This window comes from Nannospalax galili, unplaced genomic scaffold (assembly GCF_000622305.1).
Source record: "Nannospalax galili isolate Female #2095 unplaced genomic scaffold, S.galili_v1.0 scaffold589, whole genome shotgun sequence".
Classification (NCBI taxonomy): Eukaryota; Metazoa; Chordata; class Mammalia; order Rodentia; family Spalacidae; genus Nannospalax; species Nannospalax galili.
Window position 1 is genome coordinate 1,613,744 of NW_008360324.1, and position 13,355 is coordinate 1,627,098.

The following is a 13,355-nucleotide window of genomic DNA, read 5'->3' on the forward strand; positions in this document are numbered from 1 at the left end:
TTTAGCATGAGAAGCTTTAGTCTCTGCGATTGGGGTGAGGACTAGAGGGGTGACAAGAGGGAGGAGAGGAGGTTGAATGCGCTGAAATTCAAGACCCCGAATTTAAAACTCTCTTGTACTCCCTTCAGACCTAAAGGGTTTCAGTTGTCTCAAGCCTCTGGCCTTCACCTTGGGCTTCTGGGGGACTCCAGGATGAGCTGGGAGTCTGCCTCCCTATGTGGTATTGTCACAGATACTGACAACAGCTTGACATCTAAGCAGACCACAGTGAGGCAGACACTGCAAGGCATCTGTTGATTCACCTTCTGTCTCCTGACCTCCCAGGCCAATGGCCCACCAAGCAGCTTCCTTTCCCCTACCAGTAAGTCTTCTCTGAGTCTGAGGACAACGCATCACTTCATCATTTCCTGATCCCCTACTGTATGCCAGGCCCCCACATAAGTTTCTGAGGATACAGAGAATTCCTTTTATAGAAATATGTGTTACAGCCTCACAGGAAGTGCTATCACGGAGAGATGAACACAGGGTACCTCAACACTGGCGACCCTAGAAGAGGCAACCTTGGAATGGGGTCTTCAGTAATAAGTAGGGCTATTGGGTGTGCAAGGGGAAATGACATGCTAGACAGAAGGAACAAAGCAAGGATACAGGGGGTAACTCTAGGAAGTACCTGTGGTTTGTGTGCCCAGAGTGCAGGTATACAGGGATAGCGGGGGCAAAAACATGCCAGAGAGGGAGGGGGTGGTAGGAGGCTGCCAAGATATCTGGGCTTTGACCCAGTCCTGACAGAAAGGTAGGGAAGATTCTAAACAGGAGAGCAGCATAGGTAGAGTTGTGCTTTAGAAAGACCACTGAGACTCAGAGGTAAAGGTGGGCTGGAGCGGTGCTAAACAGTGGAGCTGGGGCCAGGTAAGAGGCTCTTAGAACAGGCCAGGTAAGAAATGAGCAGCATGCGGCAGCGGCATGGCACATCTGGGAAAGCAGCAGCAATGACGAGGTTTGGTCACCATCTGGACCCAGGGTTGGGAGAGAAAGAAGAATCTAGACAGACTCCTAGCCTCCTGGCTTAGATCTCTGGGTGGAGGGGATGGGGAGAGGTAACCAAGACAGCAGAATTTGGGCAGAGGCTGAGTTTGAAGTACAGGATGCCCCAGTAGAAACAGGTAGATGGGAATACCAGACAGGAAAAAGGCCTGGGTGGGAGACATGCTTGTGCAGCCATTGACACGCAACAGAGAGCTGAAGCTGTTGGTAGGACGAGGGCATGTGATAGAAGTGGGACAGAGACGAATGGAGCATCAATGCCCCAGAGAGCACCAGCTCTACCCCGTGGGTTACAGAGGGCCATGTGGAACTGGAGAAAGCTTGATACTCTACTTCACCTGTTCTTCAGAAAGGAACTAAAGCTTGGTTCCCTGGTATTTTCCAAGGCAGGGGCAGCACAGGAAGGGTGCTGTGAGCAGCCGCAGTTCACTCCTTTGAAACAGCTCTACCTAGTTCTGTCCTTTATCATCTGGGGATTAGCGAAGACCTAGCCTAGGGAACCAATGGCCCAAAAGGCTGAGGAAGGACTAGAATCTGCCTCAGGCCAGTTCACTGTGGAGAGAACTAAGGTCATCCAGTAGCCATGCCAAGAGAGTCATGTGGATATGGAAAAGCAGAGGTCTCCTGGGCCAGAACAATGAACTGGCCAGTAAGGCGAGCTCTTGATCCCTTTGTTCCAAAGAACAGGACTGCCAGCCTCCTCCTCCAGGCTCTTGGGCTAGGAACCAATGTGTGCTGGCTGGAAATGTTCAAAGTAATGGGGAGGGGCTGACAGGGTCCCCAGCGAGCACTGGGCACTGAGCAACCTTCTGTGGCACCTTTTCCAGGGTGCAGAGGAAAGAAAACAGTAGAAGCCATCTGCCTCCATCTTACCTTCCCAGGGGCCTGGAAACCTGAGGATGTGCACAGTCAGGGAGCCAATGACAGTCAGCCCTACCTCCTCACCTCAACCTGCTCAGAAACCCAAATAGCCCCTGAGAGCAGAGAAGCCAGAATCACACAGGATCAGCCAGGTAGACAGCAGGCTGGAGATTTTTTCCATTTTATTTGAAAACCCCAGGGTGTGTCCCCTCCCTTACCACACCCATACCCTACCCTCACCCCAGGACATGACAATGCCACACACACACACACACACACACACACACACACACACACACACTGTTATATATAAGTATATTGTGGAAAACCTTCACTTAAATGTATGTTTCCACATTTCCTAGGTAACATTACCCATCTTATCAAGCTATCTGAGAATCATCATATAATAGCACTCTCTTCTGGATGTGAAGCTCACCGTAGGTATTCGTGTCTACAGAGCCCAATTCACTATTTAGGGATGAACACTCAGGCACATTTCACACCATAACTCTAGCTCCGCACACACACACACACACACACACACACGGCTGTGAGCTGCACACAGGAACCCAGGAGCTGTGCTCACGACAACATTGAAAAAATATACATTATATATAATACACCAGGGCCCCCCCACTCCCTCTCCTTCCCCACAACCTAGGTACAAGCAGGCTGTGGAGGAAAGGGCAGGAGTTGCAGGACCTCAGGACTGCACTGGCAATAGAGCAAAGAGGACAGGAGAGGAAGGAGACTGGCTGCACACAGGAACCCAGGAGCTGTGCTCACGACAACATTGAAAAAATATACATTATATATAATACACCAGGGCCCCCCCACTCCCTCTCCTTCCCCACAACCTAGGTACAAGCAGGCTGTGGAGGAAAGGGCAGGAGTTGCAGGACCTCAGGACTGCACTGGCAATAGAGCAAAGAGGACAGGAGAGGAAGGAGACTGGGAAGGGGGAGGAGCAGGGGTCCCCAGAGTAAAATGGAAATAGAGGTGAGGGGTTCCTAAGGGAAGCAGGGAGGCCCAGTCAAGGAGGCCCAATGGAAGGAAGGCCCCATGGACAAGACAGCGTAGAGAAGAGCAGAGGAAAGGGCGCCTCTCAATCCCATTCCCATCTCAACCATGGCTGTTGATAACCACCTCCCCAATACAGTGCATGGCTGACAGAATGTGCTGCCACAGGTGGGCTACAGGGCAGTCAAAGTGATCCAGTCACCTCCCCAGTGCAGCCAGCTGGGGCAGGTGCCTTGGGAGCATGCCAGGGGAAGGGCAGCCCAAGGCAAGGGCAGGCTCAAGGAGGGGTAGGGTGGCCCAATGGGGGCTGCTGGGGTTTTGAGATTGAAGGAGCACTCTGTCTGAAGGACTCTCGCCCCCTTGGTCTCTCTTCTCTCAGAATGTCTTTCTTTCTTGGGTGCCTGTCTCCTCAGGGCAGACCTCTGTCAAGGCAGGGCCATAACCTCAGTAGCGGTGTGGAGGGCTCTCAATGATGCGTCTCTCATCACTGCTGGGGGAGTCGGCTGCCTCTGAGTCACTGCTGTCCTCATCCTCCTGCTGGCCACCAGCAACCCCCGCCACACAGGCCTGCCGGTTCTGATAGGACTGAAGAAAGGAAGCAGAGAGGACAAGAGATCAGCAACTTCCCACAACCCAGAGCTTCTCCTTCAGGACACACATACACACACACACACACACACACACACACACACACAGAGTCCCTTTGCCTCTCCTCACCTCCTCCCCATCTCATCCTTTCTCCTCCATGTTCTCCACAGTCCTACCAAGATCTTTCATCTGGGGCCTCATCAGGGGTCTTTGCTGTGGATGTGCCCCCTCATTCCACTCACCTCCATGGGGTTCACGATAATGGTGAGAGCAGAGTCATCCCAGAAGAGGTCCGGGTCTTTGGGGTCAGTGGACACCCCTGGGGACCCACCAGTCCCCGAGACACGGCGGTGAAGGGAGTGGATGCGCACAAGGCCCAGGATGACCATCAGCACCAGGAAGCCCACACACACTACGATGATGAGTGTTGCAGCACTGGGGACCACTGCAGGAAGAGCCGGGAGGTCAGCAGAATGTGGCACACCCAGGGGACTTAGACACAGGGTGGCACACCTGGGGGACTTGGACATGGGGGTGGTAGGGATGCTGGGGAAGAGACTGCTGAATGAAGTCCTAGGGTAAGAGAAGGAAACATTCACTGTGGGCCTGAGGAACTAGATCATCGAGAGGCCAAAGAAGCAGAGCCCGCCAGGGAGAGGAGTGAAGAGGAAGGAGAGGGAGGGAAGTGGCTGCGAGGCCCAAAGGGACACAGGAAGGCAGATGTGCTAAGGGAGGCAGGTGGTGTGGAGAAGGCCCCCGGCTCAGCGCTGCCCTGAACAAGCCTATCATCATTGGATTGGCAGCAAGGACTTAAGCTGCCTGCATCTTCCTGCATGGGCACGAAGGGTTCCTCAGGGACCACTCAGTCTAGACAAAGATACCCCATTCATAGGAGGAGAAGCAGCTCTAAGCCTGGCCTGATGTCCAGAGAAGGTGCTGCCCGCAAGGCTGAAGACAAGTTCAAGGGGAAAGGAGTGGCCCCTTCACCTACCCACCTGGACTGAGTGCACCTCTGCTCCGTGATACCTCCCTTCTTCTTGTAGGCTGGAGGCTTCTGGATGTGTGGAGCCTCTGCTCCTTCCCAATCTCCCTGCTAGGTGCCCCTGCCCCCTCCTCAGTCCCTTCAGGCCTCCTGCCCTGCAGTCTCACTTTGACACCCAGATTCAGGGGTGCATGGACCCTAACAGGCAGTGAGAAATGGAAGGGCACATGTACTCTCACATGGACCTTGGAGCTGATGGCAGCAAAGCAGATGTGCATGCACAGGCACATGCCCAGGAAGAGAGAGTGGGCACATGGCTGGACAAATGTTTTCATGCCCCACACCTGAGCCAGGCCTCTGCTAGCCCACACACCTGCCTGCACCAGCCACCTGGCAGATGACTCACACAGAGGGATTAACGGAATGTGTGTTAGAGTCTCTAGCAAGACACAGAAGAGCTGTGTGAACACGGTCACCCCGCTCCCCACCAGCTGTGCAGCCCAGGCAACCCCCTGAAGAAAGACATAAATACTACAGACTTGGGCCCTAAAGCCCACAGGGCAAGCGGCTGTGAACGCAACCCTGGCCCCCTTCTGCACCCACACATACATCATTCGGAGAAGCATGAGGAGGCAAAGCAAGGGAGCCCAAAGCCCCTGAGACAGCAAGTGAAGGAAGAGACCCCACAAATGCACCTCTAAAACCAGAGCCCTCTTGGGCAGCTGGGTCACCACACGCCACATGGGTTCACACCCTGCACAGCAGCTCAACCCCAGGCAGTCCTGTTGTTGAGAATTAGTCTATGTTGTATGTGTCTTAGACACAGAGACGAGCAATCACACAAGCAAGCTGGAGCGCAAAGACCACATTCCAGGCCAGGCCCAAGTTTATCTACATCCTAAAACGCACACATCAAGACAGAGCAGACCATAGAGGAGATGGCATGAAAGTCCCATACACTCCCTGCTGCAGCCCCTTCCTGCCGACAGCCAGCACACTCACACTGCCACCTGCTCCAGGACCAACCAGGTAAGGAAGACTGCCTGCCTGGGCAAGCATGGCAGCCACACACCTCCCTGAGGCCGCCCTGATGGCTGTCTACCAAACTGCTTCCCATCCTGACCTGACCAATAGCCTACTTAGGACCACTTGCCAAACAGAGCTAACTTTGCGGGGGCAGGGCAGGCAGGCTCCCTGGGCATTGACTCCAAGGCAAAGATGGGCCTGGTTGGATCAACATTTCTCAACTGCCTGGGTGTGGAGGAGAAGGGGAAAGGGGACAAGGCTGCCCTTTCTGTCCATCTGCCCAACAGAGCCCCTCTCAGGTCCCCAACCCAGTCGTCAAAGGACAAGTCTGAGGGGTGATGACTGCTAACAGATGGCCCCCTGTGGCTAAGCCCAGGCTCCAGAAGGAGGGCAACACCACCCACAGAGTGCAAGGCACAGCATTATGGACACCACAATAAGCCAAAATCAAACTCATTTGTCCCCTTGAGCCCCTGGCATGGTGAAGGAAATGGCACATTGATTACCAGGAACAAACTGACCACAAAAAAGACAAAACACAAACACTCCAGTTTTAGGCTAACAAGTCTGATTCATTAAAATGAGCCAGGAGGTTGGGAGGATTCTTAAATTAGCTACAAACAAAAATCAAGAATTTAAAAAGCCCAATCAATCTTTCTTGCTTCATTAGATCTGAGAAGTAAATCCTGACCTTGAATGACCTCTATAACCAACATTAATGTCTTAGCAAATGGCTCATGTGATCATAGGGACACTTGAGAGCTCTGTCCACTGCCCCACGTGGTGCTCTCTTGATGAAGAAAGTGCCTCGGGAGAAACACCCTTCTCTCAGTCCAAGGACTTCTCTTGGAACACCAGCTCGCTCCTACCCTGTGGCTTCCATGACTGCTCTGGTTTCCTTCTGCTTTAGATTCTAGCTCAGAGTGAAAAAATCTGGCACAGTCCTGCACTGTGAAGTACCTCGCAGTATACTTTATGAATTGAGTCATTCCCTGGCTTCACGGCAATTCCCCTTCCATCCTATCCTTTCCTCCTTACTTCCTAATTAGTTTTCTTTTTTTATTGTTCATTAAGTATTTTGGTTTGGGTTAGTTTATTTTATTTTGGTTTGTGAAATGCCATCTTGCTATATTGCCCAGGCTGGTCTCAAACTCCTGGGCTCTGGTCATCCTCCTGCCTCGGCCTCCTAAGTAGCCAGGAATGTAAGTACACACCACTGTAGCAGGCTCGTTTTCCTTTCTTTCTCTCTTTATTTCTTTTTTAACCATGAGAGAATTACCCATCTTTTAAAAAGAGATTTCTTTTCTGAGGACCTCAGACTGAAGAAAGGACTAAATCCCAAATCCCAGCGCTTGGGAGGCAGAGGTAGGAGGAACTGTGTGAGTTCGAGGCCAGCCTGGTCTACATAGTTGAGTTCTAGGCCAGCTGGGGCTACAGGAAGACCCTGTCTCAAAAGAAAAAAAATAAAACAAAAAAAACTGAGATTCTCAACAGGCCCACTGCACCCAGGTCGGTGACAGCAGAACCCAGTATCCAGCTCCTTCAAAAGAGTGGGATGATTCCATGACCGTGAACTTCCTCTAAGAAAGTGTTCGTGGAGCTCCTTAGGGAATTGGCTTCAGAGCCTCTGACCTGCTGCTTTTCAAATGTGATATATCTATAGCCTTGGAGGGCAGGATTAATGTTGAAAACCTTAAAATGATATCCAGGGCCAACTCTGACAGAAGTGGATGATGCAGTTGGGTAGAACCGGGCCAAAAGCAAGGTGTGTCTCAAAAATGACAAAAATAAATGTACCTCAGAAACCGGCTTTGAAAACGACCCTCAAAAGTCATGCTCGGCAATGTTACCATTCAGTTTTAATCTGAAGCATAAGCATCAGGTTATAAAATGGTTTAGTCTCAACATCGTAAAATGTAAATAAAAATAAATAAATAAATAAATGTATGTATGAAACAAGACTAGAACATAACATGCCATGTCAGCAGGATCGCCTCAATCTGTCAGAGGAAGCAAGGCTGATTTTTCCTGTTTGTACATGTTTTCTACATTTTAACAATGAAGCAACTCTCAATATTAGAAAACAAATATTGCACCACTGTAAAGGACCACATCCCAGGAACAAGACTGCCCCATCTGGAGGCAACACTTGGCATGTGTTGTTTTAGAAATATTCTTATGATTCTAAAAAAATAAAATAAAAGTAAAATTTATTATGTTTAAAAAATTTTTTAAATACATCTGTCTAACTGATCAATTTGTGTACCTAGCCCCACATTGATAGGTTCTGTTTCAGCAGCTGTCCGTATTTCTGAGAAATAGATCAATTCCAGTTGTAAACACCCCATGTTTCCATCAGGAGTCACTTAGAAGTTACCAACTTGTCTACGGAGGCTCCACGGTCTTTCTCTTGTCTTCTCACTTTTTTTTTTTTATGTTGGTGTTTGTTTGGTTTTTGAGTTAGCATCTTACTTTTTAGTCCAGGCTGGCCTCAAACTTACAGCAATCCTCCTGCCTCAGTCTCTTAAGGCCTGGGATTATAGGCATAAACCACCACCCCCAGCTGACCTCCTTCTAACTTTTAAGTGACAATCCTTGATCATAAATTTCTTTCCTACCTGAGTTCTGGCTTTACAGATGACTGGTACTTTTAAATTGTGAGAATGGTTTACCTTTCTGGCTAAGCAGTCTCTCAAAAATCATTTTATTAAGGAAAAAATAGAAATATTCTTATAATTTTACAGAGAACATATAATTACATATATAATAGCACCAACTCTTTCCTCAAGGAGTATTATTTTATTACAATTTTATTTTATTTACTTATTTAGTTATTTATTGAGAGAGAGAGCACATCCATGCATGTGCCATGGTACATCTTATGAACCAATATAGGTTCCAGAGATCAAACTCAGGCCATTAGACTTGACAGCAAGTACCTTTATCCACTGAGCCATCTCATTGCCCCTCTTTGTTTTCTGTTTGTTAGTTGTTCTGTTTTGTTTTGGAGACAGGTCTCACTATGCAGCCCAAACCCCTTGAGATCCTCCTGCCTCAGCTTCTTGGGTGCTGGGATCACAGGCACGCATCACCACACTCACCCAGCCCTTAAAATGCTTTTATATCCCAAATAGCATCTTCAGGTAGTGCTGATACTCCATAGGTGCTAGATAAATGTTTGATAGCTTCATTAGAGAAGGTCTCTAGACCCCAGCTAACTTTATTTTTTGTGCAGGGAGGGCAGACAGTAGGAATAACAAGGTGCCTATACCCAACACTGCCTTATGGCTCCAGGCATAAGCAGTCTGCATTGGCTCATCTTCCCAAGAGAGTCAGCAGTTCAGAGGGATGAAGACTTTAGTCCTTAGCTGTCATTAAGGCAGGTATCACAGAGAACAGAATCCACTGCACCACCCCTCTCCTTCCCAAGGGCATAGGGGTGGATGCCACCCACTCCTCCTCCTTAGCCCCACTCAGCTTACTTACTGGAGTTCCGGTGGGAGCTGGCCAGGCTGTGCCCAGCCATCTCAGGAGGAGGCTGGTGACCCCGGTGCAGGAACTGTTGGGAGCTGAGCACATGGCTGGGGTGGGCCACTCGGTTCATGCTGTGCAGGACGTTGACCTGGAGAAATGCAAGGCTCTGTAGGAACAACTGATTCTGCCAGGTTCCGCCCCACCCCTTCAAGCCCAACTCCCTCACCTTCCCCATTTCCCTCCTCCTTTCTCTCTATTTATTAGGGGGGTGGCTCATGCCACACAGTGTGTGTGGAGGACAGAGGAAAACTCACAGCAGTCAGCTCTCTCTTTCCACCATACAGGTTCTGGGGATCAAACTCAGGTCATCAGGCTTGGCAACAAGCACCTTTACGCCCTGAGCCATCTCACCAGTCCCCTGCCCCATCTCTTAATTACTACCCCACATCTCCCACACACACACATCTGCTATGGGTCTAGGAGCCTTCAGTGCAACAATGTCCCTGCCCATCAACAATCTACTCAAGTCCAGTACATCAGTAGGGGACTGGGAAAGGAGACTCTCTGGATACCTCCACGATAAATTCATTACTGGAGTAACGACCATTCATTTCTGAGCAGGAAAGCCGGAATTTCCTGGCATAGAGGGCAGCTCCATGCCGAAGCCGATAATGAGCCTGCCTCAGGATCTCTTCATACACAGTGATGCTCTCCACCCCTAGGAAATAAGGAAGCAGTTCAGCGGCTGAGCCAGTGAAGGCAGGCCCAGGGCAGCACTCTCTCCCAGACTCCCACCATTTGACAAAGCAGTGGAAGGGGTGTTTAGCCCATTCCTCACCAGGGATGTGACCTGCCCTCTCAGAGAAAGAAATGCTCCCGACTCCCTAACCCACTCTGATGGACTAGGGTAGAGCAACCAAAGTCCTGGTTGCTCCTCTACCCTTCTCTCTTAGTCTCGTGGCTCTCCCCAGGGATGAGAGAACATAGATTTTTTTTTTTTTATGGAAAGGAAGGCGCAAAGACATCCTTCAAAGGAAGGACGGTGACAGACAGAAGGGACCCAGCCTCAGTGAAGCCTGGGAAGGAATGAAAACAGAAAGGGACTGACTGGTTATAGCCATCTTCTCCCTTCTCTTTCCTGGAGGGATGGTGACAGACAGAGGGACCCAGCCTCAGTGAAGCCTGGGAAGGAATGAAAACGGAAAGGGACTGACTGGTTATAGCCATCTTCTCCCTTCTCTTTCCTGGAGGGACCTTCAAGAATTGCAGACTGCCTTTGGAAACCACCAGATTATCACTCCCCATCATTCATTAAAAGATGAGCACTTAGGGCTGAAGAGATGGCTCAGTGGTTAAGAACACTAGCTGTTCTTGCAGAAGACCCAGGTTCGAATCCCAGCACCCACATGGCAGCTAACAACTGTCTGCAACTCCAGTTCCAGAAGATCCAATGGCCTCTTCTGTCCTCCATGGGCACTGCACGACACAGGTGCACTTACATACATGCAGACAATACACTTATACTCATAAAATTTTTAAAAATAAATAAAATATTTTCTAAAAAGATGAGCATAGACAATACACTCATACTCATAAAATTTTTAAAAATAAATAAAATATTTTCTAAAAAGATGAGCACTTAAAGCTGTCATAGGTGCATAAAAAATAGAGAGGGTGACCACACCAAAGGCTAGACCATTTGAAAGCTAGTCAGGGAAGACTGCACCAAAGCAGGAAAGAGATGACAGAGACCTGAAGGGAAAAGGAAGAGGAACCAGGGAAGGAGGTGAGCCAGGTTTTGGAGAGCAGAGGGAAGAAAGAAACATTTGGAGCCTCCACCCCAGCGCACTCCAGAGGCAATCTAGAAGTCAGAGGAGATCTTCCATCTCTAAGGGAACAAATGGCACTTGGCCACATCCCTGGATAGGAGGACCCAGGTGCTTAATCATGGAATGGGACACCCATAAAAAAGAAGACAGGCTCTTTGCCCCACTGACCAGCAATGGTAAGGTAGGCAGATGTGTTGGTAAGCTCCAGGCCTCGCTGCTGCAAGGATGTGGTGTCCAAAAGCAAGCTTTCCCGCTCAGGGTCTAGGTCATCCCCCACCAGAGAAATTTCACAGCTGTCCAGGTTGTGCACAATCTCATCTGACATGCGTGTGTCCGTCACTGAATGGGGAGAAGTCAGGGTCTGGATTAGAGCAGAGTCGACTGAGGTTCTGGGACCCAGCTGTTATCATCGTCTCATGGTCATGCCTCCTCCCCACCCAGGAGCACTCCTTAATGGAACTCAACAGTGTTTCCATGAGCATCAACATGCAACATTCCCTTATGGGTTTTCCACTTAAGGGTGGGCTGTTCTTGCTCATACAAACACAAGAGGAAGCCACTCCATTTCCATATTCTAGCTGCAGACATCACCCTTCTCCGGGTGCTGTCACTCCCTGGAGTTATCCTTACCTGTGCCCTGCCAACTCTCATCTGCCTTGGCCTCCACCTGGTGAGAAATGGAGCAAGTGATCTGAAGATCAGGGAACAAAGGAACCCCCTCAGGTCCCTCAAAGTCCACAGCTGGGCGGGCAAAATGAGTTGTGCCACTCAGTAGGATCTGGGGAGCATCGGGCTGAAGAACGACCACATAGCCCTCCACTTCAGGGATGGAGACACAGGACTCTTCACTGAAGCACCTATATGAAAAGAGAGGCAGCTTGTGACCCCAACACCCTTTCCCTTTAAAATCCAGTCTAGCTGGGTGTAGTGGCACACTCCTTTAACCCCAGCAGTTGAGCGGCAGAGGCAGGTGGATCTCTGTGAGTTTGAGGCCAAGTGAATTCCTATTTCATATCTCTGGGCCTCCACCTCCTCTACAGCAGAGAACTATCCCAGAGATAGTGAGGGGAGGAGAGAGGGTAATGTCTCTCTACCCTAACCCCTGCAGTAGGGTAGGAGCGATCACCTTTTTTGGTAAGACATTGCTGCTAGAAACATCAAGAACAATAGCCTCAACTTGTGGGGTGATCACGTCATCAAGGCAGTATACCATGAAATGCCTGTCAAATTGTATTTTAATAAAATAAAACTGAATAAAAATATGCACACATTGAGAGAATCTTGCTCTCTCTTATCCTCTCTGTCCTTTTATCAAGCATAGTGACGTACTCCAGCAATCCCATCGCTCAGGGGGGCTAAGACGTGAGGATTGCAAGTTCAAGGGCAGCATGGGCTAATAAGATCCTGTCTCAAAAAAAAAAGTATATACACATAGTTGTTTACCCAGGAAGTAAAAACCACATGGGTTCAATACAATAGCTGCCAGATATGTGTCCCAAAATATCCAACACTAGAAGTGGGGTAGGGTGGGGTTTCTTTTTTAATATTTTATTAATTAATCTATTTATTTATTTATTATTTCTGTGTATGAGTATATTGTCTGCATGTAGGTAGATGCACCGCATTGGACAATGCCCATAGAGGTCAAAAGAAGGCAGCAGATCCCCTAGAACTGGAGTTACAGACAGTTGTTAGCTGTCAAGTGAGTGCTGGGAATTGAACCCAGGTCCCCTGCAAGAACAGTCAGTGCTCTTAACTACTGATCCATCTCTCCAGCCCCAGGGTTTCTGTCAATAACATCTTCATTGGCGTGTCTTCTACCCCTTTTGCTAGGCATCAGCCTAAAAGACTCCCTCAGCCAATCCAAACCACCAGCAACAGCTATGCTCCCAGGAACCCCTCCAGCCCTACCCTTTGCCAACCATGATGACTTCTCAGGGTCTCAGAGCTCAGTTAGCTTGTGAAGAATTCTTGCCACATTATTGATTACAACAGTGTTTCCATACTGTAAAATAAGGATGAGACCAAAGCGTGTAGCCCTGCATGGTAGTACATATCTGTAATTCCATCACTCAGGAGGCAGAGGTAGGAGGACTGCTGAGAGTTCAAGCCTAGCCTGGACTACATAGTGAGTACCAAGTCAGCCTGGGCTAGATAGCAAGACCTTGTCTCAAAAAACAAAAAAGAATATGCCATATATACTGCACATTTCATCTTATTCTAGACACTAACTACCAAATAAAAAGATGATACAGTGATATAATACTATGTACTACATATTTAGAACAACATTATTCATCAAGAACTTACTAAGGATTGAGACAGGGTCTCTGTGTAGCCCCAGCTGGCCTGGAACTTGTTATGTAGACCAGGCTTACCACCATTTCTGAAAGATTTACCTGCCTCTGCCTCTTGAGTTCTGGGACTAAAGGCGTGCGCCATCACGCCTGGCATTAAGGACGTTTTTAATTGCTGCAATAATATCATCATTGGGTTACTGCTACTTTAAAAAGTTTAATATAGATCAATAA

The 13,355-nt window shown here is 49.0% G+C and overlaps 2 protein-coding genes across 2 annotated transcripts in view; both read right to left on the reverse strand.

Annotated features, from left to right (window-relative positions):
- Positions 1-3,002: 3,002 nt before the first annotated feature.
- Positions 3,003-13,355, reverse strand: part of Clstn3 (calsyntenin 3) — a 33,097-nt gene continuing 22,744 nt past the window's right edge. Inside the window, exons 13-18 of the mRNA XM_008825350.1 lie at positions 11,455-11,681; positions 10,993-11,163; positions 9,568-9,713; positions 9,008-9,143; positions 3,756-3,958; positions 3,003-3,510 (exon numbers count right to left, since the gene is read on the reverse strand). Of these exons, the coding sequence (XP_008823572.1) occupies positions 3,370-3,510; positions 3,756-3,958; positions 9,008-9,143; positions 9,568-9,713; positions 10,993-11,163; positions 11,455-11,681 (1,024 nt within the window). The 3' untranslated portion in view covers positions 3,003-3,369. The remainder of the gene's footprint in view (positions 3,511-3,755; positions 3,959-9,007; positions 9,144-9,567; positions 9,714-10,992; positions 11,164-11,454; positions 11,682-13,355) is intronic.
- On the reverse strand, positions 3,966-5,302 carry LOC115068822. The gene has a single exon (XM_029559822.1). The coding sequence runs from the start codon at positions 5,236-5,238 to the stop codon at positions 4,501-4,503; it is 738 nt and encodes a 245-aa protein (XP_029415682.1). The 5' UTR covers positions 5,239-5,302; the 3' UTR covers positions 3,966-4,500.